Below are 22,316 nucleotides of genomic sequence, written 5' to 3'. Positions count from 1 at the left end.
AACTGTTAGGTATACAATATGCTACAAGGATACAATACAGGGAATATAGCAAGTATTTTTGATAACTATAAATGAAACATAACATTTACAAATTATGAATCATTATATTGTACACCTGTAGCATATAACATTGTATATCAACTACACTTCAATACTTAAAAAACTCATATTTATTTATATAACATAACCTAAATCCTCTTGTATTTTTAAAAATTGTTAAGGGCCTTGGGGAACACCCTGAAAGAGTCTTGGGAAACCTGAGGGCTCCTCAGACTATATTTTGAGAACCTCTGCTCTAGACTGACAGACATTTTGGTAGAATGTTAACTTTACAAATTCCTATAGCTCTGAACCCAGTAAGGCTGAAGGTAAATAGTATCAATTGAACAAATACTGTTGCACAAATACATTAAAAGGATAAAATAATGCAGAACGAATGCAGAAGTGACTGGAGACTATCGCCATGCACATATACACACAGCGCTAGGAGCTTGACGTGTAGGCTTTCCTTAAGGTTCTAAATTGACTTTCACTTCATAATGAATCTTTTTCCTTTTTCTCCCATTATCAGGGGAAACATAAAGGAGGACATATGGTTCTCCAAGGTGATGTACTTATATTGTGTCCCCGGGCCCCTGTGGCTTGCAGATTGTCCCATGCAGCCCTTTCCTGTTCTTTCTCCACCTTTATCACCCCTGCTGCTGTCTGCCCTGGCGCTCCCCACGGAGGGACCAATCAATGTCCAGTGATGCCCAGTAGGGTTTGGCCAATGGGGAGCCTCAAAAGAGATTAGAAGAGGGGAAAGGAGTGAGGTGAGGATGTTAATTCTGAGGCTCCTCCCTCTGAGGTCACATTGGGCTGGCTGTACCCTTTCACAAAAGATGACTGCTCCCCCCCAACCCCAGGCAGCCTTTCTATATAGTTCTCTCTCTTTGCAGGTTCTAGAAACCTCTTCCTCTCCCATCCTTTGGAGCCAGGTCGTGTTGCCTTCATTCTGCCCACTGCTTCCCCGACACTCTACTGATTCAGACCTCCATAAGTCATCTCTTTGTAAATAAACTTTCTTGGAATTATTCTCATATGAGCCAGCCATCCATTTCCTAATACTCCCCTAAGTAATTCACATTAATAACAGCCTATTGACTATTGAAAAAAAGTTTTAAATATGCTTTTAGCCAGTCATTCATATTTTTAAAAATATTTTTTCTTTATGTAGCTCCTTGAATTTTTTTCATTTCTCTTTCAATTTTAGGCAAGATCTGTTGTTACACATAATCCCGTTCAATTTCTTTTCTCCTTATTGTCCCCCAGCAATGTACAAATCTTTCTAAAGGCTGATCCCTCTGTAATGCATGAAATTGAGACCGTTAACTTCAGGAGGTGATTTTAGGAGGAATTACAGACCTAGAAACCATTTTACTTAAAACTTTTTCGCTGCTTGTTAATCTTCACCATCTTCATGGACATTATTCTGGAGTCCAATTCACATCCGAAACAGGTCTCTGAGGTTAACTGGCTGTCGCTATCATTTAAGCAAAGCCGGATGAGTTGAAGGGAGGATCAAGGTGGCTTAGAACACAAGGGAAAGGTTCTGAAGCCACAAATGAGATTCCTCCTAGCTGTTCACTCTTCTCTGCAGCCACTCAGCTCATATTCCTGCTCCTGGAGCTGGGAGTCCAGCTGCATGTTTAAAAGGCTGGTATCTCCTCTCTGAGGCCTGGAAACCATTAGCTCTCCCTGCTAGCTAGGGCATCCAGTGCCTCTTTTCCTTCCTAAATCACCCTTTCCCAGCCTCCACCTCCGCGATCGATCGGGGATACTGGATACAAGCTCCAACCCCGTGGGCCCCGCACAGTTTCGCTTTGCAGATGGGAAAGCGGAAATCTGACTCTTGCGGCAGGGCTTGTTCGACCCACAAAGCCTTCTTTGGTAGCAGGGACCAGGCTTGGCCCCACTTCCCCTCTTTCCTTCTCTGCTCACACACAATTCACGTCCCTGGCAGCTTCGGAGAGAAGCTGTGACAACGGGATGGGGCGCCGTCACCCTCCATAATTAGCCAGGCAGGCAGGGCTGCTGTAATATCACAGCGTTGGCAGAGCTCTCGCACCTATTAAATTATTCACGCCGCCGAAGTGTCATGGGCTGTCACGTTCAAAATAGGTCATTCTTGCTCAGGCTGCTGGAGGTGAAAATTTCACAGCGATGGCAACACATCCAAGTGCCTTGGTTTCAGCCAATCTCCAAAGTAAGGGGCTGCTCCAAGCAACCCTCTATTAAATTATTTTTCATTGAATCTCAGTTATGCTTTCATGAGCGGCAGCAGGGCTGGAACAGCTGTCTGCTGGCAGGCACGAGAACTGGGGGGGGGGTGCAAGGCTTCATTTCAGCCTCTTCCTTCACTGACCTGTCCTCAATGAGCCTCAAGGGGCTGCTTGAAGAATATAAATCTGAACACCTGTTCTCGTCTGCTCCCTGTACCCAAGACGGCTGTAAAGTCCGAATGAGGGTGTAAGCTCTGGGCACCGGCAGGGTTTAGAAGAAGGAAAGCACACAGGCCTCTCTGAGAAGTGCCTCTCAGCCCTGGGTGCCGCATTCAAAGAGTAATTCAAGTTCAACAGCTGTGGGGCGTGCGTCCCTGCGTTTCAGATCCTAATTTGCAGACATTCGGGTCTCTTCAGCACTTAGAATACACTTGGCCTCTTGTCGGCATAGATATACTAGTCAACTCAAGTGCCTGGTGGTGGAATACAAACATTTGACTGGCTATTGCAGGGTCTGGGGAATTACTGGCATATGAATATGTTCTTTTAACGGTTTTCAAGGATACAAAAGACTATCTTACAGGAGGAAGAACAATTTTCCTCTAGGATTAGAATAAAGAGAAGTGATTGAAGACACAGCTCGTGGGGCTTGAGTTAAAATACAAGCGAATGTGCTGATTGCTGGCTCTTGACTGTTAAATGGATATGTGACTGACAGAGACTGATAATCTCCTTGGGGAAAGGGGAGAAAGGCAGGGAATTTAGCAATGGGATTGACCCTAGCCTATCTCCTATTAGGAGAACACGTACAAAAACCTCTAAAGAGGTCTCTTTCAGCTGAGATGCTATGGATGTACAGCCTTGGAGCAAAAGGGTAAGAAATGCACGCATCTTAACATGGTGAACCTAGCACCAAATGCAGGCAGGCCACGTGAAGAAGGGGAGTTCACAGATGCATTTCCATCGTCATTCTATATCTCATAACAGTGCTCCCAAAGATATGAAGCCCTCTCCTCCAAATATTCACCCGCAAGAAGCCTGTCCAGATGACCCACCCTCCCCATCTCCATCTTTCCTTTAATTTCCCTTAAGTGTTTGTGCACAGTTTGTATTGCATTCTCCAGCTCCTAGTTTTATGGAACAGCCCATGCAGGTGATACAGCCCAATCTCCATAAACTGGAGATAAATCTATGAATAATTCTCAATTATGTATATGCTGCTTTATCATCAACATTTCAACAGATATTTCCTAGTGCCCACTATGCCGGGTACTTGGAGAGGGACTTCAAGAAGTCATCCCCCTGTTTATAGCTCAACTATCTCCAAGTGGATTCCTACTTCCCCATCAGGGCAATACTGCCTCCACTTCAAGCCTACTTCTCCAGCAGCCTTCCTCATCTCAATAAAGAGCAGCCCATCCTTCCAGAAGCCTGGATCAGAGTCTTGGAGTCATCCTTAGTGCCTTTTCCCCCCACCTCCAGAATTCAATCACTATCAGGCCTGGTAAGCCCCACCAATTCTCTTCTGGACCGTTGCCATCTTCTCCTAACTGGCTCCCCTGCTTTTGCCCTTTATGCCATTTTAATTTTCCAGACAGTGGTCAGATAATGCTTTTGAGAGGCAAACCAGATTATGTCACTCTGCCCAACCTTCACCAGTGGTTCCCCATCTCCCATAGAGCTAAAACCCAAATGCTTACAATGACCTGTAAGGCTGTACAAGAGCTGGATCCATCCCCCTAACACAGCCCCCAGGAACCTCTTGGATCAAATCTTCTACTGCTCTCAGTCTTGCTCATGTTATGCTGCAGCCACGCTGGCCTTCTGATTCTTGCTGGAACCTTCCCCTTCTGATATCCAGGTCAGCCTTGCAGTCCCTTCAAGCCTCTGGGCATTTGCCAGCACAGCCTTCTCTGACCACCATGCTCTATTCTTCTCATCCTGCGCTGACTTTTACTCCGTAGCACTTCTCTCCATCTGACACATCATGTTTTCACTTGTTTATTTCCTGTCTGGCTCCCTCTACCACCAGCAGAACTCCACCAGGGCTGGGGCTTTGTCATAGTCACTGCTGATCCCAAGAGCTGAGTAGACCTGAATCTGGCCCATGGTAGACTATCAACAGATAGTCTTTAATGAATGAAAAAATAATCCATTTTCTATCCCTATATAGTTCATAAGCTCCTGACGGGGTGCCTCTGCTAATTATGCTACTCTTTTTTAGACGAGCTTCAGTAAGCGCTAACCTCAAAATATTTATTCAGAGATTCTAAAACTGATTTCCAACTAGGCAGACATTGGTAGGAAAAATTCCCAGATCTAACTCTTAAACATCCTGTTATGGAGAAAACAGTCCTTTTAAGATTGTGTCAGATATGCCCAGAATCAGCTCCCTGGAACCATTTCTATCTCACATGAGAATTCAGTTCCCTGCTGTTAAGTTTACATAGCTCAAGAAAAAGCAACTGTTTTGCAGACTTTCAGGAACTGCCTGTTCTTTCCTGTTTCTTGGTATAGCTATTCCTAATTTTTTTTTAATGTGGAAATATATATATACGTAAATATAATGCATGCGATGTAAGATTTACCATCTTAATCATTTTTAAGTGTACAGTTTAGTAGTGTTAAGTTCATTCACATTGCTGTGTAACCAATCTCCAGGACTCTTTTCATTTTATAAAGCTGAAGCTATACTCATTAAACAACAACTTCCCACTTCCTCCTCTGCCACCTCTATTTTATTTTTATTTATTATTTTCCACCCCCTGCCAATCGCCACGCCATTTTTTGTCTATAAATTTGATAACTCTAGACACCTCATATTCATGATTATATAGTGATTTGTCTTTCTGTGACCAGCTTATTTCACCAAGCTTAATGTCCCCAAGGTTTATCCAGGTTAGAGCATGCCAGAATTCCCTTCCTTTTTAAGGCTGAATAATATTCCATTGTGTGTACATACCTTATTTTGTTGACCCATTTATCTGCTGATGGACATTTGTGTTGTTCTGCCTTTCGACTATTGTGGATAACGGGGCTATGAACATGGATGTACCACTATCTCCTCAAGACCTTGCTTTCAGTTCTTTTGGGTACAAGGCCAGAGGTGGAATTGCTATCATATATTAACTCTACTTGTAATTTTTTGAGGAATTATACCTGCTTTCCAAAGTGGCTGCACCATTTTACAGTCTCACTGACAGTGCATAATGGCTCCCAAACTCTTTTTAACAGTAATATATTTTTCCCCTCCAGCAGGTTAGAACTGCTCAGAGATGTCTAATAGTGCTGAACATTCCAGCTCCTCTCAATGCTTAGCAACTAGGAGCCAAGTGGCCCTACCAAACGTGCAAGGGTGTGTGGGGTGGTGTTTTTCACTCTCTCCTTCATGCCTGTTTTGAAAAGGCTTCCTTGTCCTCAAATTAACATGCAGGCTGTGTGGACACCAGCAGGTCTGTCTTACAGAAGAGGGCAGCGGGCAAGAGCCAGCACTGTTTTGAGGATGACCAAAAGTTCTGCTAATCCCATGTAGTCTCCTAATGTAAAGGGGGTTGTATTTCCAATTTGTGGTTTATTTGAATGATGCCCCAGCGTCTGGCACTATCACTCCTTGATGAACTGGGAGACTTGGGGTGACGTGTGTGGAAAAGCCAAGAAGATGGCACTGAGTCACGCTCATGCATCAATCATCTCTTACAAGGAGGTCCAAGGATTTCAGATCTCAGGGACAAAGAACCCAAAGAGTCAGATGAAGAGGACAATGCCTTGAAGTGATGCAGCGGTGTAAGTGGGAGGGGCCCTGGACACCTCCTGACTGTCACCTTCCTTCACCTAACGGAGAATAGGGCCTTAGTCCTCCTCTGACTCTCTCCTTACTTGATGGATGTTACTGTCTCTACCCTCTCCCACCCCCATGTTCTGTCTTTGGTTTTGTCTTAAACTATCAATTTTTCATCATCCTACCAGCCGATGTTACAAAGCAATGTAATTTGAGGGACATGTGTTCTCGTACAAAGGCTATTTAAGAGGGAACAAATCTCATCTTAAAAGGGATTTAAAAATGATAGGACTCTCTCAGCAGACATGAAAAGGGGAAGAGCTGGTGAGCGAAATGGTTAAGAAACTCTCAATGACCTTAAGCGGCAAAATGATGGAACCTGATGACCTAAACCAGAGGTCAGCAGGCTTTTTCTGTAAAGAGTCAGAAAGTAAATATTTTAGGCTTTGGGATCCAAGATGTAAAAAATGAGAAAATTGTTTACATACATACAACAAGAGAGGAAACCAAATCTCACATTTTATATGGGCAAAATTCAAAATATAATAATTGAGCACTTTTTTATGGTAATACCAGTCCACTAAGGGACTTCCCTGGTGGCTCAGATGGTAAAGAATCTGCCTGCAATGCAGGAGACCCAGGTTCAATCCCTGGGTCAGGATGATCCCCTGGAGAAGGGAATGGCAATCCACTCCAATATTCTTGTCTGGAAAATTCCATGGACAGAGGAACCTGGGGGCTTTAGTCCATAGGGTTGCAAGGAGTTAGACATGACTGAGTGACTAACACACACAATCTACTAAGGAGAAGAATGGAATTCTTTTCCTTTGTGATAATATCTTGCTTAACTGGAGTTAAAGGTCAATGCTCCTGATCATCAAACTGATTGCAAATACTCGTCTGTAAAAACCATTGCCATCTTGCAGGCTGGGCAGAAACAGGCAGTGGGCTGTGTCTGGCCTGCAGGCCATGGTTTGCCAACTCCTGCTCAGGTCAATGGGTGGGTAATGAGCTACTGACTTGCTATGCACAGTTTTCAATGTTTCCCAGTAGCTTATAAAGGCATAAACGTCCACCTTTTGGGTGTATCATTAATGTTAGGAAGACATGCAGGGCTCTTCCTGTCTTCTGCACTGTAGTTCATAACATAAACGACAAGATATGTTGCCTTTTCTCTAACAGAGGTCAATGCTTCTGAGCCGCCAGCGGTTGTCTTTCCAGGAGTGGGGAGGATCTGGGTTGACCACTTTTCAGTCTGCCCTCCTATAGCTGGGGCCATTTCCAGCCTGACCAGTCCTGTCCCTTTGTCCTACTCTTTTTGAGTGGTACTCAATAAAGATTTGGTGATTAATTCACAGTGGGTAGATCCTATTGATGTGCTTTCTATTCCATGAAGTATAAGTATTAATATTAAACTACTGAACTAATGTTTGTCTTCCTGTAAACACATGGGCTTCCCAGGTGGCTCAGTGGTAAAGAATTCACCTGCCAGTGCAGGAGACACAGGAGACATGAGTTCAATTCCTGGGTTAGGAAGTTCCCCTGGAAGGGGAAATGGAAAGCCACTCCAGTATTCTTGCCTGGAAAATCCTATGCATAGAAGGAGCCTAGTGGGCTGCATACTGTCCATGGGGTCACAAAGAATTGGACACGACTGAGCATGCGCTTAATTTATACGCAAACAGATGACTATGCTTTTCTCCAGGAGGTTTTACCATTGAAAAATATCTTTAAACAGCAATGGAAGTAAAAACAAAGCAAAACACCACTAGAGGAAATGTTGTAGAGGCTTTGTTTAGAATCTTAATTACCATCCTAAAATGCTCTTAATATATACATAATGCAAGTTTCAATATAGAAAGCCCAGCCTTTATCAAGTTACTTTTTTAAAAGTGCTCTGTAAAGTGGTGATGGGGAGGCAGTAACTGGGGTATGTTTACTGCAGGTAAATATTTACCCTGGAGAAAGGGCCTGTGTATCGTAAAGATAATGTTGAAGATATGATTCTTCACCTCCTGCATTCCTGACTGAGGCAAAGGGGACTCTCCACAAGAAAACTGCCATAGCTTATTTTAAAACTCTAAGAATTTTTAAAGGGAGACCAGATTGGTTAGTCCCCCCAACCAGAAAACAAAAAAAGAAAAAAAGGTAGGAAATCATGTATTTATTCTGTGTGATGGGGTTATTCTAAGCCCTGCCTTGGTCACATGGTGGAGGTGAGATAGCAAGCAGTCAGGCTTGTTAATTCATGAGCCAGACACACCTTTCTATGGAGACTGACATGAGCAGTCTCCATAGCTCTGCTCTCGTCAGCTAGGGTCTTTGTTGATCACAGGCCAAGAGTAGAAGAGGGAGATTGTATAGACTTGGGAGACTGGGACAGCTGAGAAAATCACAATGAAAAACCAACTGACATTAAGTTAGTAATGTAGCTAACCAGTAAGCCCTTACTGGTTTCCCATGATCTCAGACATTATCCCCATTAATATTAAGCGATTTGGGGGGAAGGTGACCACCATCCCCCATCATCATCATCACTATAATTATCATCATCTCCAAGTGGAAGAAGGGAAGTGAAACCTCTGAGGGGTTAGGTAACTTGCCTAAAGTCAAACTGCTATTAAGTTGACTTAGGTCTTTTGAGTACAGATATTTGGTTCTTTCAGCCCTGCTACCTTCCCTCAGTTTGGAAATCTGAATGGTTAAAAAAAAAAAAAATCAAAGATTTACAAACATGGGTGGCTCTAGAATCTTTGTGTGTGAAGTACTCAGTATAGCCCTGTGGCCAGAAAAAGAGTCTGTCCTTCTGTGGAAACTGTGCAGAGTAAGCATATGGGTTTTTACTCAGATTGTAGAGTGCAGATTATTCAAAATAGCAGTGTTTTCTGAAAAAGCTTTTTATCCTGCTTTATATTAAGACTCTAAATTATCATTTATTTTTTAGTCTTTAGAGATGCTAATGGAGATTAATAGGGTGCTGGTAATTGTCTCTTCTTGATAACCTTTGGCATGTAAACCAGAAGTTGAAGGGAAAGAAGTTGTTTTTCCTATTTCAGTCCATATAATTTATCTCAAAGTGGTGAAAGGTGCCTTCTACAAATTGTATCTGCGTATTTGATTCTTTGACACACTTTTCTTCAAACGCCATTCTATCAGTTCATTGGGCTGTTATAAATAGCAAAGAAAATCCCACCATAGAACATGCTTTCATATTTACTCCCTCTCAGAGTTTCCCGAATGCTAATTTAGAGAGAAAAAAAGTTATCTTCAACTGCTCAGCCAGCTGACTCAATCTGTGATCTGAAAGTCAAATTATTTTCTTCCTATTTCTCAGCTCAGTATTTCTTACACTGAATGGACAGTTTAGAATGACGTCAAGAGTCAGAAGAGACCAGCTGGTGTTCTCCCGTTGCTGTTTGAGTTGTATAGTACAAATATTTAAACTTTTAACCAATGATCCAAAGACTAAGAAGGAAAGATCTGCAGTGAAAAGAAGGCACCGCAACTTCGTCACTTTCCAGAAAGCAGCAACTTGTTCTTTCTTCTCTTTATTTTATTTAGAAATAATTATTTCACAGGGTTAAGCCTCCTAATACAGCAGAAGATCTTTTCTCTGTTTACCAGGTTATCTATTAATGACAATCTTTACAAAGCTTGACCCAGTGTTTTCTCTCTCCCTCAGCTGGAACTGGTTCAAAATTGGGAAAGGATTATGTCAAGGCTGTATATTGTCACCCTGTTTATTTAACTTATATGCAGAGTACATCATGTGAAATTCAGGGCTGGATGAATCACAAACTGGAATCAAGATTGCTGGGAGAAATATCAACAACCTCAGATAGTCAGATGACACCACCCTTATGGCAGAAAGTGAAGAGGAAATAAAAAGCCTCTTGATGACAGTGGAAGAGGAAAGTAAAAAAGCTGGCTTAAACTTAACATTCAGAAACTAAGATCATGGCATCCAGTCCCTTTCACTTCATGGAAAATAGATGGGGAAATAATGGAAACTGTGACAGGCTTTATTTTCTTGGGCTCCAAAATCACTGCAAATGGTGACTGCAGCCACAAACTTAAAAGACTCTCGCTCTTGGGAAGAATAGCTATGAAAACCTATAGAGCATATTACTTTGCTGACAAGGTCCATATAGTCAAAGTTAGATGGCTGAATGGCATCACTGACTCAATGGACATGAGTTTGAGCAAGCTCTGGGAGATGGTAAAGGACAGGGAAGCTTGGCGTGCTGCAGTCCATGGGGTCACAAAGAGTTGGACACAACTGAATGGCTAAACAACAACAAATGGTTTTTCTAGTGATCCTGAACAGATGTGAGTTCATAAAGAAGGCTGAGTGCCAAAGAATTAATGCTTTTTAACTGTGGTGCTGGAGAGGACTCTTGAGAGTCCCTTAGACAATAAGGAGATCAAACCAGTCAATCCTAAAAGAAATCAATCCTGAATATTCATTGGAAGGACCGATGCTGAAGCTCCAATATTTTGGCTACCTGATGAGATGAGCCGACCCATTGGAAAAGACCGTGATGCTGGGAAAGATTGAAGGCATGAGGAGAAGAGGGTGACAGAGGATGAGATAGTTGGATGGCATCAGCGACTCAATGGACATGAGTTTGAGCAAGCTCTGGGAGTTAGTGATGGACAGGGAAGCCTGGTGTACTGCAATTCATGGGGTTGCAAAAGGTCAGATACAACTTAGCAAATGAACAACAGTTGGGAAAATAGACAAGTCACCCTGCCCAAAGTTCACATTTTCCTTACTTTCACAGTTTAACACCTAAAACTTTTACTTTGTATCCATAACTGATCTTAAACATCTTCTGCTTGAAGCCTCTGTTTAGCAGGATAAGGCATGAAAAGTGTAAGCTATGAAAAGTCCACATGTGAAAGAATGACGATAGTATAAATTATCATGAATTTGCCTTCTGGAGTGAAACTGGCCATTATACCTACTTTGTGATCGTTATCTCAGCCTATATGTCAAAATATTTCTCTTAAAAATATCTAAAAGTAATCAAGTAAATTGTTCTGTTTTTCTTGAAGGGAAATTCTTGCTAAGTGATGAGATAGGCTTTGTCTACACAGCACAAAGTGAAGTGGTTTTTCAGCTTATGACCTGGTTTGTCTATCAACAGGGATCGAACACTTAAGATACTTGTCAAATCCCTTCACTATGGATGGTACACATGCTATAGAATCATGCCCCTTCTAGTCAGTCAGGCACATCCACATTTCAGCTTCCCATAAACCAGCCCCCAACTCCAATTCAGCCTGGAACATTGTGTCAAAGAAGTACATGCATGTTCAATACCCTACCAGCCCCGGCAGTGGGATATTTTCATTTTCTTCTTCCTATTTTTGCTTGCCAGGACCAGTCACTATTATTTTTCCTTCTTCCCTGTCCTTCAGGTACTTGAAATAATTTCAACTTGATTCAACTAATACCTTTTCCGTCTTTAAAACCTCTTCTAAAACCAACTGAATTGCAAACATTTTCATTCAATGTCACCACTGTTTGGTAAACAATTCATAGACAAAACTTAGCCATCTAAAAATAAAGAGAAGTGGAATAAGCCGATATTTGCTAAGCACAGGAAAACACGCGAGGCATAGGTAACTGGATATATCACATCTCTATAAAAAAATATGTTGACTTCAGGAGTGAAGTAATTCTTATCAAGGAGCAAGGGCAATTCTCTCAATTTATTTAACTGTTTTGGTCATAACAACTACACATTTCTTTTTTCTTTTTTTAACTTTTTACCCCCACACAAACAGTGGGTATGCATATATTTGTATTTTGACTCAAATCCTATAGAAGATCTACTCAAGGCTATCTCATACCGTTCCTGAAAAGACTTTACTGGCTGCTCATAAAATTATTAAATGAGCATTTAAATACTTTATTTGTGCTCCTGGGCCCCTTTTTGGCTTTGGCCTGATCTAAGTAGGTCACCCAAGAGGTCACTAGGGGCCATAAATCCAGGAGTGGACTGGTGGCTAAGACAGCCTGCATAGCTTTAGTGCAATGTGCTATTTTAGTTCGTGCCCCTGAAATGACACCATCTCTTTGGCACCAGCCAAAGCAAGCTTCCTAGACATCTCTGGGAAGGGAATGTTTTGTAGTAATCCAAGGCATAGGTCACACAGGCATGAATTATTGTGGGGAGGTCTGTGTCTGCTCCGGCCTCTGTGACAAATAAAGTAGGGAAAACGACTTCCAACTGAAGCATTTCTTCAGGAGTCCAAGAATGGAAATTGATCCAAGCGGTCTAGCAAACTGCAAAAGCTAAGAGTGATCAACTTTTTTCAACCCAGGAAACTACGGTAGCCTCTTCCTGCTCCTTCTCCAATCCCTTACTTGGGTTTCATTTGAGAACCCCAGATATGAGTATTTTTGAAAAAGGACTAACATAGCCAAATTACAATTATTATATTTATAACTATGAAATGTGGCATAATCAAACCAAACTAACTGTTTAGCCAAGGCACATACATTTTATGTTCTTTCTCAACACTTTTCCCATAAAGGGTTTGACTAAACCAGCCTGAACTTTCAGAATCTATTGGTTTTGTACATAAACTTATTTAATCTCTTCTTCCTTCTTCTTTCCTTCTTCCTTTTCTTCTTTCAGTTTTGGAAAGGGAAAATGTAATTCAGTAAACAGTATCAAAACATGCCAGATCACAACAGGTAGCATAACTGTTAACCTATTTAGAAAAAAAAAATCTACTTTGGTTTCATAAGCAGTTTACAAAGAAAGACAAAGTGGGTATCTATTCTACTTACAATTCTCTTTTTGACAAACTTTTTGCAATTTTCTTGCTATGAGCTGAAGTTACTTTTGAAAGGGGGCGGGGGGAAATGCTGGCTTAATTGGCTTGGGGAAAGAAGAGAGCTTTGGTTCAAAACAGTGTAGCATTTTTTCCCCAAGCATCTCTTGATCTCTTTAAGATTGACAAGCAGCTATTGGTCCAGTAGACTCCCTTCTGCCAGTTTATCTCCATCTGGGAGCATTCTCCTTTGGGGGAGTTTGAAACAACCTCCCTAGATACTGTAATCCTATGCTGTGCTTCATTGTACCAGAACATTTGAAGGTCTGGCAAACACATTGCAGGTTCCAGTGGTCTTTCCAGAAGCAAGATCCTAACAGGCATGTAAGTGTCCAGGAAATATATAAGCCTGAGAAATACTTTGCACAGATGACTGTGAACTGGTGGTGGTTTTATTATTCTTATCACTGCACTTGACAACAGCATGGTGAAAACAAAGGCAGGGAAAGCTTGTGGTTCTAAGGAAAGAAGAACTGCAACTTTGACTCGTGCCAAGGAGTAATTTTGGCTGCTGAGCTACTGGTAGACCACCACCTGAGGAACGGTTTCTTCCCACACACGAATCTTATTCTGTTCTTGAAAGCTGGCCAAGGGCCTCCACTGTGCACAACACTTTTTTTTTTTCTATTATTATTATCACCATCATAATTGTTACAGTTATCATTACTATTATTATCCATCCAGTTCTTTCTACTAACATACACCAGACTGCCTGTCAAGAAGGCACAGTGACAAAACAGATGAAAGCCCTTTAATTTGATATGTTTGAAACAATAATGCGAAAGGAGCTCTCTAATTCCAATTATTGGTTTTTCAATAGCGTGGTAATCAAATCAATCATTCTCCTGGCAAAGAATACAGTCTACCTGATAGGAACCATTTTCTAAATAGCATGATGATGTTTGGAAAGTCAACCTGTGTGTGAGTGTGTGTGTGTGTGTGTGTGAGAGAGAGAGAGAGAGAGAGAGAAAGAGAGAAAGAGGGAAGGAGAGAAACAAATACTGAGGTTTCTAGTGGGTAGGTGGGTGACTGCTTCTCTCTCTCTCACTAACCATATGCAACTCTCTCCTAGAACAAGAGCAAAGTTACACACTAATGCTTCTTAATTACATGAACTTTAACATTTTCTTTAACCACAGAAAACAAAAGCTAAAGCAAACAGGATCTCAGAAAAGCAGTTAAAAACATATTGTGAGCAAAACTCATGTTTTTTCTTCCCAGATCTTTCTGTGGTCCATAAATCTAAATGAATTATATATACTTTCAACCAATGGGCCCAAATCCTAAATTTGTGTTTCTTTAGGGGGAAAGGGTCCTTTAAAAGTGTATCCATTACCAGGAAATACAGTTGCCTTAGTAACAAGCTCCTAGGCCTCTTCCTTCCTTTATGTTAGAGGAAACTGATTTGACCCAAAGCTTTCTGCTTTCTTAGGCATGTTCAAGTGAGCCAAAAGCATGGAGGAAACCTCCAAGCAGCTTGAATTCCTCTAGGTAGATGCCACTGTGGAGAAAAGATGATGTAATAGAATGCTGGAGCTTTTCAAATGAGATCTGAGAGAATATGTAATCAACTCTCTTACTGTAGGTGAAAAATGAGGCTCAACAAGGTTATGTGACTTGCCTAAGCTCCTACATCTGCAAAACAGCAGGGGCAGGACTACAGTCCAGGCTCCTAACCACTTATCCATTGGTGCTTCCACCCTATCATACCTCTGAAAAGTGGTTTATAAACCAATTTTTCTGTGATAAGTCCTATTTTGAATATACTTGGAAAAGGGAATGGCAACCCACTCCAGTATTCTTGCCTGGGGAATTCCATGCACAGAGGAACCTGAAGGGCTAATCAGACACTAGGTTCACCAGATATGGAAAAAAACTCTGTATAGAATTCCTTTTATACATCACTTTCTGACCTATTCTAGGAACCCATTTTTGTGAATTCAGAGTAGGAATTAGTGTTAATTGAGTGCTTAGCACCTTCCTAAATATTAATAATATTTAATCCATATACTACCCTAGGAAGTTTGTAGTCCATTTTACAGTGAGTAAACTGAGACACAGGGAGGTGGAGTAACCAGCTTAAAATCACAGAGTAAATTAAGTGGCAGAGCTCAGGCAGTGTAGGTCTGGAGACGAAGCTCTTGACTAATATCCTGCAGGGAGCTTACTTAAAATGAAGGAACTACCCAGACAAGCTTTCAATAAATAGGCAAACATGATCCATGACTCCAAAAGTCATAAAAATACGCTAGATACAGGAATTGTAAGGATTCTGTCTCTAATCTGCAGAGATTAAGTTAAATGAGAAAATCAGTCTGGAAAAGTATAAAGTATATCACCTGTGAAGCACCATGCAAATATTATGACTCTATTACGAAGATAATCTGTACAACTCAATAGGTATTATTGTTCCATCTCCCCACTGAGGAAACAGAGGTTTAGTTTAGCAATTACGTTGTTTAAATCACATAGGTAATAAGAAGCAAAATGAGAATTTGAATTGGAATCTTGTCTGACTCCCAACTTCACTCTTTACTGTGCCTGTTGAGGTTGAAATCACCACCTTGATAATCATGACTGCTCAGGAGAAAGATCTTACAGGTTCCTCAATTCCTGCTTTGTTGAGGTCTTAATTTTCAGAGTGCTCACATGCTCAGTTGTGTCTGACTCTTTATGACTCCATGGACTATAGCCTGCCAGGTTCCTCTGTTCATGGAATTTTTCAGGCAAGAATACTGGAATTGGTTGCCATTTCCTACTCCAGAGGCTCTTCCCAACTCAGGGATGGAACGTGTGTCTCTTGCCTCTCCTATATTGGTAGGCAGATTCTTTACCACTGTGCCCCCTGGGAAGCCCTTCAAAGAGGGGCCACTTAATCTATCAGTTCAGATCAGTCACTCAGTCATGTCCGACTCTTTGCGACCCCATGGACTGCAGCATGCCAGGCTTCCCTGTCCATCACGAATTCCCGGAGCTTTCTTCAGGAGTAAGCTCATATCCATTGAGTCAGTGATGACATCCAACCATCTCATCCTCTGTCGTCCGTTTCTCCTCCCGTTTTCAATCTTTCCCAGCATCAGGATCTTTTCAAATGAGTCAGTTCGTCGCATCAGGTGGCCATAGAAATTTACAGTGCGGTGGTTCCATCTGTCTATAGGTGGCGCTCTTTAGCACTGTAGTAGTAGTAGTGAAGTTGATCAGTCGTGTCCGACTCTTTGCGACCCCATGAACTATAGCCTACCAGGCTCATCCGTCCATGGGATTTTCCAGGCAAGAATACTGGAGTGGGTTGCCATTGCCGTCTCCAGGGAATCTTCCCGATCCAGGGATCGAACCTGGATCTCCCGCATTGTAGGCAGACGCTTTACCGTCTCCCTTTGAGGCAAAGGAGAAATTGTGGCCTGGTGTTTTGAAGGTTGGGTAGATAACTACCAAATTGTCCCATTTAGGCTTATCTTCCTAGTTGTAAACATGTTCTAATTCCTGAAGGGGGTAAATATCTAAGTACGTGTACACAGAGAAAACATACGTAAGTGAAAGTGAAAGCTGAGGAATGGAGCCTAAGAGCAAGCTTCAAATCAGAGTGGCTCTATCTGTCATCCAAGTAAAGCAACAGTCCAGGAATGTGGCAAACAGCAAGGAAGTTCGGGGAGACATTCTTTAAGCTGTTTTAAATCGTGATTTAAAAAAAAATATGGTTTTAAATATTTCTGAGGCTGCAACAAAGTAATGTAAAGACAGACGTCAATAATGGTTGCATCCTAGATGATTAGATTACTGTGCTATACTCTTTCATTTATCGTCAATAAACTTCAATTACTTGGGTAACTGCAAAAAATTTTACCAGAGCTCCTTTAAAATATTACTTGATAGGGTAATACCAGATATGATTCTTGTGAATAAAAATGAATTTATGAGGTCCCTGAATCCAGATAACCATTAATATGACAGTTCCAAATTCTTGAAAAGCCCTTGCCTGCAGCCCAATCTTATAAGCAGCATTTGAACAAGGAATTTGTAGATTACAAGGTTAGCCATTTCAATTTGCAAACTTTAATGTCAAATTCCACCACGTAGGGTCTACCTAGGGAAACCCAGGCAGTGCAGTGGGTCTCAGAAGCTAGTAAGGCTGCCACCTCCCAGCCTAGAAGGAGAGGAAAAGGGAGAGGCAATCGAGAGATCTGGGGTGCCAGGGTGCCAGGAAGAGCGAGAGAGGGAAAGATCCAAAGGTAGAGAGAGAACAGAGGGAGCCGCGGTTGGTGCAGAGCTAAGCAGCATGGCACCGTGGAGAACATTCCCTGGTCCATTAGTCCAACCACTCCTGCTGTGTGCTGAGCAGGGAGACAGACTTCCTTCTCTTAAGGTGTTAGACAAGAGAGCATAGTAGAGGGACAAAGGGATATCAGCATTATTTTCTACCCTAAACTGAACCTTTCGTCAGTTTAAAAAAAAAAAAGCATTTGGGAGACCCATTAAATTCCTTTGTCCCCAGTTTTGCACTGCACTCCTGGGGTGTCATCCCATCCGGGATGCTGTCAGAGTCCTCCAGTTCCTTACCCAAGTCTGTTCAAAGTTTCCAACAGTGTCAGAGCTAAGCAAAGTCGATCAGAAAGGCTCCTGCCAGAAAGACATGTTTACCTTCTCCAAAAACATCATCCTCTTCATCCATCAGCAGCTCCTCGGGGTCCAGGTACTGCATCTTGGAGATGGCAGTCAGCGTTGCAGCCGGAACGTAGCCCCTGCAGCCTCACTGGCCCCAGAGGCGTTTTCCCTTCCCCGGGTTGCCTAAGCGCCCCAAGAGGGCAGCTTCCGCCTCTGCCCTTGAGAAAGCAGCTTCATTCATATGAATAGGCTTCGAGAACCTTTTGAAGAGTGCATTCCAGGTGGGGTGATTTTCACCACTGACAAGAAAGAATTTGCTCTCTCTCTCTTTTTTTTTTTGGAAGGGGGCTGCAGATCCGGTTGAAGCTGAACACAGATAACACTTCAAGTCCGAGGGCAATGAATTCTATTTTCTAGCAACAACTTTCATATTTTCTTAAAGAGGAAGGTAGGCGCTTAAGTTTCCGACTTGTGAATTTGAACACAATGAGTAGTGTTGAAAGAGAGGGGGTTCACATTTCTCCTCTCTCAGTTTTGCTTCAGTGACAATTTATCTGGAAGGACAGCAAGCCTCTCTGTTAGACCCAGGCAGGCGTTTGGAGGGACAGAGCTTTTCTTTTACTCAGTAATAGTCGCATTTTTCTTTTTTTGTAACAAACGCTTTGCATTTGAAGATTAGAAACTTTCCAAAACTTACACCAAATTTAATGCACATGTAGACTCTTACTGACTCAGTTCATCTTTGGTAAATTGTTTGGATCAAAAAACTTCCATTTAATAATACTGACTCAGTCTGATACTTCAGACTTACCACTAAAGCAGAAAGTAGAAAATGTAACTCAGAAGGCAGTTCCTCCCAGAATGAGGAGTAACCACTGAGCTGTCACGTGAGTACCAGTGGTTGGCATCACCATATGGAAACACCCAAAGTGTGCTAAATTCTATACTGCTGTTCAAACACAAATCTGAGTGAACTGCAACTTCACTAGGTGTTTCTCAGCCCTCTCCCCTCAGGTGTCAGAAGCTCGGAAAATGCAAATAGAGACGAGGGTGGGCAGTTATTGGCCCAAGGTGTTTACTTCTAGCAATTCTGTTTACTGAGTAGGGTTTTAAAAATATGTACACATATATTAACAGACTTTGTTTTCTAGAGCAGTTTTAGGTTCATAGCAAAATTGAGAGGAAGTAATAGCAATTTCCCGTAATCCCCTGCTTCCCCCTATACATAGCCCCCCCCCCCCATTATCAAACCTCACCCTACCTCCACCACTCCCCATCTCCCCCTCCCTCCCAGAGTGGTATGTTTGTTACAACTGTTGAACCTACACTGATACATCATTATCATCCAGAGTCCAAGCTTTACAAGAGCCCAAGGTTCATTCTTTGGAGAAGGCACTGGCACCCCACTCCAGTACCCTTGCCTGGAAAATCCCATGGATGGAGCAACCTGGTAGGCTGCAGTCCATGGGGTCACAAAGAGTCGGACACGACTGAGCGACTTCACTTTCACTTTTCACTTTCATGCTTTGGAGAAGGAAATGGCAACCCACTCCAGTGTTCTTGCCTGGAGAATCCCAGGGACGGAGGAGCCTGGTGGGCTGCCACTGTCTATGGGGTCGCACAGAGTTGGACATGACTGAAGTGACTTAGCAGCAGCAGCAGGGTTCATTCTTGATGTTGTATATACACTATGCGGAGAAGGCAATGGCAACCCACTCCAGTAGTCTTGCCTGGAAAATCCCATGGATGGAGGAGCCTGGTAGGCCGCAGTCCATGGGATCTCACAGAATCGGACACGACTGAAGCGACTTAGCAGCGGTAGCAGCAGCATATACACTATGGGCTTGGACAAATAGATAATGATATGTATCCACCATTATAGTCTCATACAAAGTAGTTTTTCTGCCCTAAAAATCCTCTTGCTTTGCCTATTTCTCCCTCCCTACCACAACCCCTGGCAACCTTTTTACTGGCTCCATAGTTCTGCCTGTTCCAGAATGTCATAGCTGGAATCATACAAAATGCAGACTTTTCACATTGGCTTCTTTCATTTAGTTGTTGTTGTTCAGTCGCTAAGTCGTGTCTGACTCTTTGTGACCCCATGAACTGCAGCACAACAGGCTTCCCTGTCCTATGCTATATCCCTGAGTTTGCTCAAACTCATGTCCACTGAGTTGCTGATGCCATCCAATCATCTCATTTTCTGACCCCATCTTCTCATCTTGCTCTCAATCTTTCCCAGCATCAGGGTCTTTTCCAATGCGTCTGCTCTTCACATCAGGTGACCAAAGTATTGGAGCTCAGCATCAGTCCTTCCGATGAATATTCAGGGTTGATTTCCTTTAGGATTGACTGGTTTGATGTCCTTGCTGTCTAAGGGACTCTCAAGAGTCTTCTCTAGCACCACAATATGAAAGCATCAATTCTTTGGTGCTCAGCCTTCTTTATGGTCCAACTCTCACATCTGTACAGAATTACTGAAAAAACCATAGCTTTGACTATATGGACCTTTGTTGGCAAAGTGATGTCTCTGCTTTTTAATACACTGTCTATGTTTGTCATAGTAGTATGCATTTAAGTTTCCTCCTTGTCTTTTCATGGCTTGATAGCTCGTTTCTTCTTGAAAGTGAAAGTCACTCAGTCTTGTCCAACTCTTTTCAACCCCATGGACTATACAGTCCATGGAATTCTCCAGGCCAGAATACTGGAGTAGGTAGCTGTTCCCTTCTCCAAGGGATTTTCCTAACCCAGAGATCGAACCCAGGTCTCCAGCATTACAGGTGGATTCTTTATCAGTTGAGCCACCAGGGAAGCCCAAGAATACTAGAGTGGGTAGCCTATCCCTTCTCCAGTGGATCTTCTTGACCCAGGAGTTGAACTGGAGTCTTCTGCATTGCAGGCAGATTCTTTACCAGCTGAGCTACCAGGGAATCCCTCCTTTCTTAAGACTGAATAATATTCCACTGTTGATATAACACAGCTTATTTATCTATTCACCTACAGAAGGATACCTTGGTTGCTTCCAATTTTAGGCAATTATGAACAAAGCTGATATAAATATCTATGTGCAGGTTTTTGTGTGGACATAAATTTTCAACTCCTTTGAGTGCTTAAAAAGGAGTGGGATTACTTATTGTGTGGTAAAAGTGGCTTCCCGGGTGGCGCTAGTAGTAAAGAACCCGCCTGCCTATGCAGGAGACATGAGACGCGAGTTTGATACTTAGGTCAGGAAGATCCCTTGGAGAAGGAAATGGCAAGCCACTCCAGTACTCTTGCCTGGAGAATCCCATGGACTGAGGAGCCTGGCAGGCTCCGTAGGGGTGCAAAGAGTCAGACACAACTTAGCATAGCATAGCACTATGGTTAAAGTATGTTAAGTTTTGTATGAAACTGCCAAATTGTCTTCCAAAGTAGCTGTACCATTTTGGATCCCCATCACTAAAGAGTTGCTAAAGACAGTTCCCATTGCTCCATATCCTTTGAGCACCAGCAGTGGGCTTCCCCCTGTGCTGACTGCCATAGGGTTTTCAAAGAGAACATGTAGCTTGGGGCCTGTAGGAACCTCTAACTGAGCTCAACCAGGGCTGGGACCATCCTTGGGGTGAGTTTGGAAACAGTGAGTGTTTGGGGATGCACAACGACTAGGGGTATGGCTGATATTTAATGTCTTGGTAACCTTTCTGCAATGCATGGGATAGTGGCTTGAGAGGAAGGCCTGTCCAGCTCTAAAATGCCAACAGTGCCCCTCCCACCTTGAGAAATACCCTGAGAGGCAGATAGCTGGAGCTGAAGTCTTTCTCTAGATCACCTCTTCTCCCTTTCTTTCTAACTTTTTCACCACATTCTCCACCCTAATTCCCATTCAAATGACTTTTCTGGTCAAGGATTATGATTAATTACCTAAATTATATCAATGGGCTTGAACTGGAAGATGAAGTCACTATGGAATACAGTATGGGGGTTCCTCAAAAAATTAAAAAATAGAATTACCATATGATTCAGCAAGCCCAATCCTGGGCATACACTGTGCCCCCCCCCCCGCCCCCGCCCTGGCCTGCCACCGTTCCCCCCACTGCTGCCCCCTCCCCACCAAATTTGAAAGCAAGATCTTGAATTGATGCTTGTATTGCCGTGTTCATTGCAGCACTATTCACAATAGCCAAGATACGAAAGTAATCTAACTGTCCATTCATGGATGAATGGATTATGAAAATGTGGCATATACATACAATGGAATATTATTCAGCCTTAAAAAAGAAGGAAATCCTGTTATAGGCTATAAAATGGATGAACCTTGAGGACATTTTGCTGAATGAAATAAGCCAGTCACAAAAATACCAGTACTGTATGGTTCCCCTTATTCAATGCACCTAAAGGGGTCAAATTCATAGAACAGCAAGCAAAATGGTAATTGCCAGGGGCTGGGGGGAGAGGAAAATGGGAAGTTGTTCAATGGATATAGTTTCAGTCATGCAAGATGAAAAAGTTCTACAGATCTGTTGCACAACGGTGTGCATATTGTGGACTTAAAATGTGGACTTAAAAGCTGTTAAGAGGGTAAATTTATGTTATGTGTGTGTGTGTTTTTTTTAACTATATCCAAAAAAATGGTCCCAAAATGTAGGAAATCTGCATGTAAACCAGAGCTCCATTTATTGTGGCTGGGATGAGAGGACAGGTTTCAGTTTTGATGATCACTACATTTCTCACCCATTGTCCTATGTCCTTTAATCTGCACAACCTCACAAGGTGGATGCTATTTTCTCATTTTACAGATGAAGCAATCTGCTTCATCTGTAAGCTTAGGAAAGCTTAAATAACTTTCC

General features: G+C 42.4%; 1 protein-coding gene across 4 annotated transcripts in view; it reads right to left on the bottom strand.

The window, feature by feature from the left end:
• RIPOR2 (RHO family interacting cell polarization regulator 2) overlaps window positions 1-22,316 on the bottom strand; it is a 211,583-nt gene that overhangs the window by 92,343 nt on the left and 96,924 nt on the right. The window contains exon 1 of one of the 4 annotated variants that reach the window (XM_027524194.1): window positions 17,527-17,700. The exons of 2 other annotated variants lie outside the window; for them this stretch is intronic. In XM_027524194.1, the coding sequence (XP_027379995.1) occupies window positions 17,527-17,587 (61 nt within the window). In that variant the 5' untranslated portion in view covers window positions 17,588-17,700. Of the gene's footprint in view, window positions 1-17,526; window positions 17,701-22,316 lie in introns of those variants that run through there. One more of the 4 variants, XM_027524189.1, reaches the window with a different exon arrangement.

The sequence above is a fragment of the Bos indicus x Bos taurus genome, chromosome 23 (assembly GCF_003369695.1).
Source record: "Bos indicus x Bos taurus breed Angus x Brahman F1 hybrid chromosome 23, Bos_hybrid_MaternalHap_v2.0, whole genome shotgun sequence".
In the NCBI taxonomy this organism is placed as follows: domain Eukaryota; kingdom Metazoa; phylum Chordata; class Mammalia; order Artiodactyla; family Bovidae; genus Bos; species Bos indicus x Bos taurus.
The sequence above is the reverse complement of the archived record's forward strand: the minus strand, read 5'-3'. Positions and strand labels throughout refer to the sequence as shown.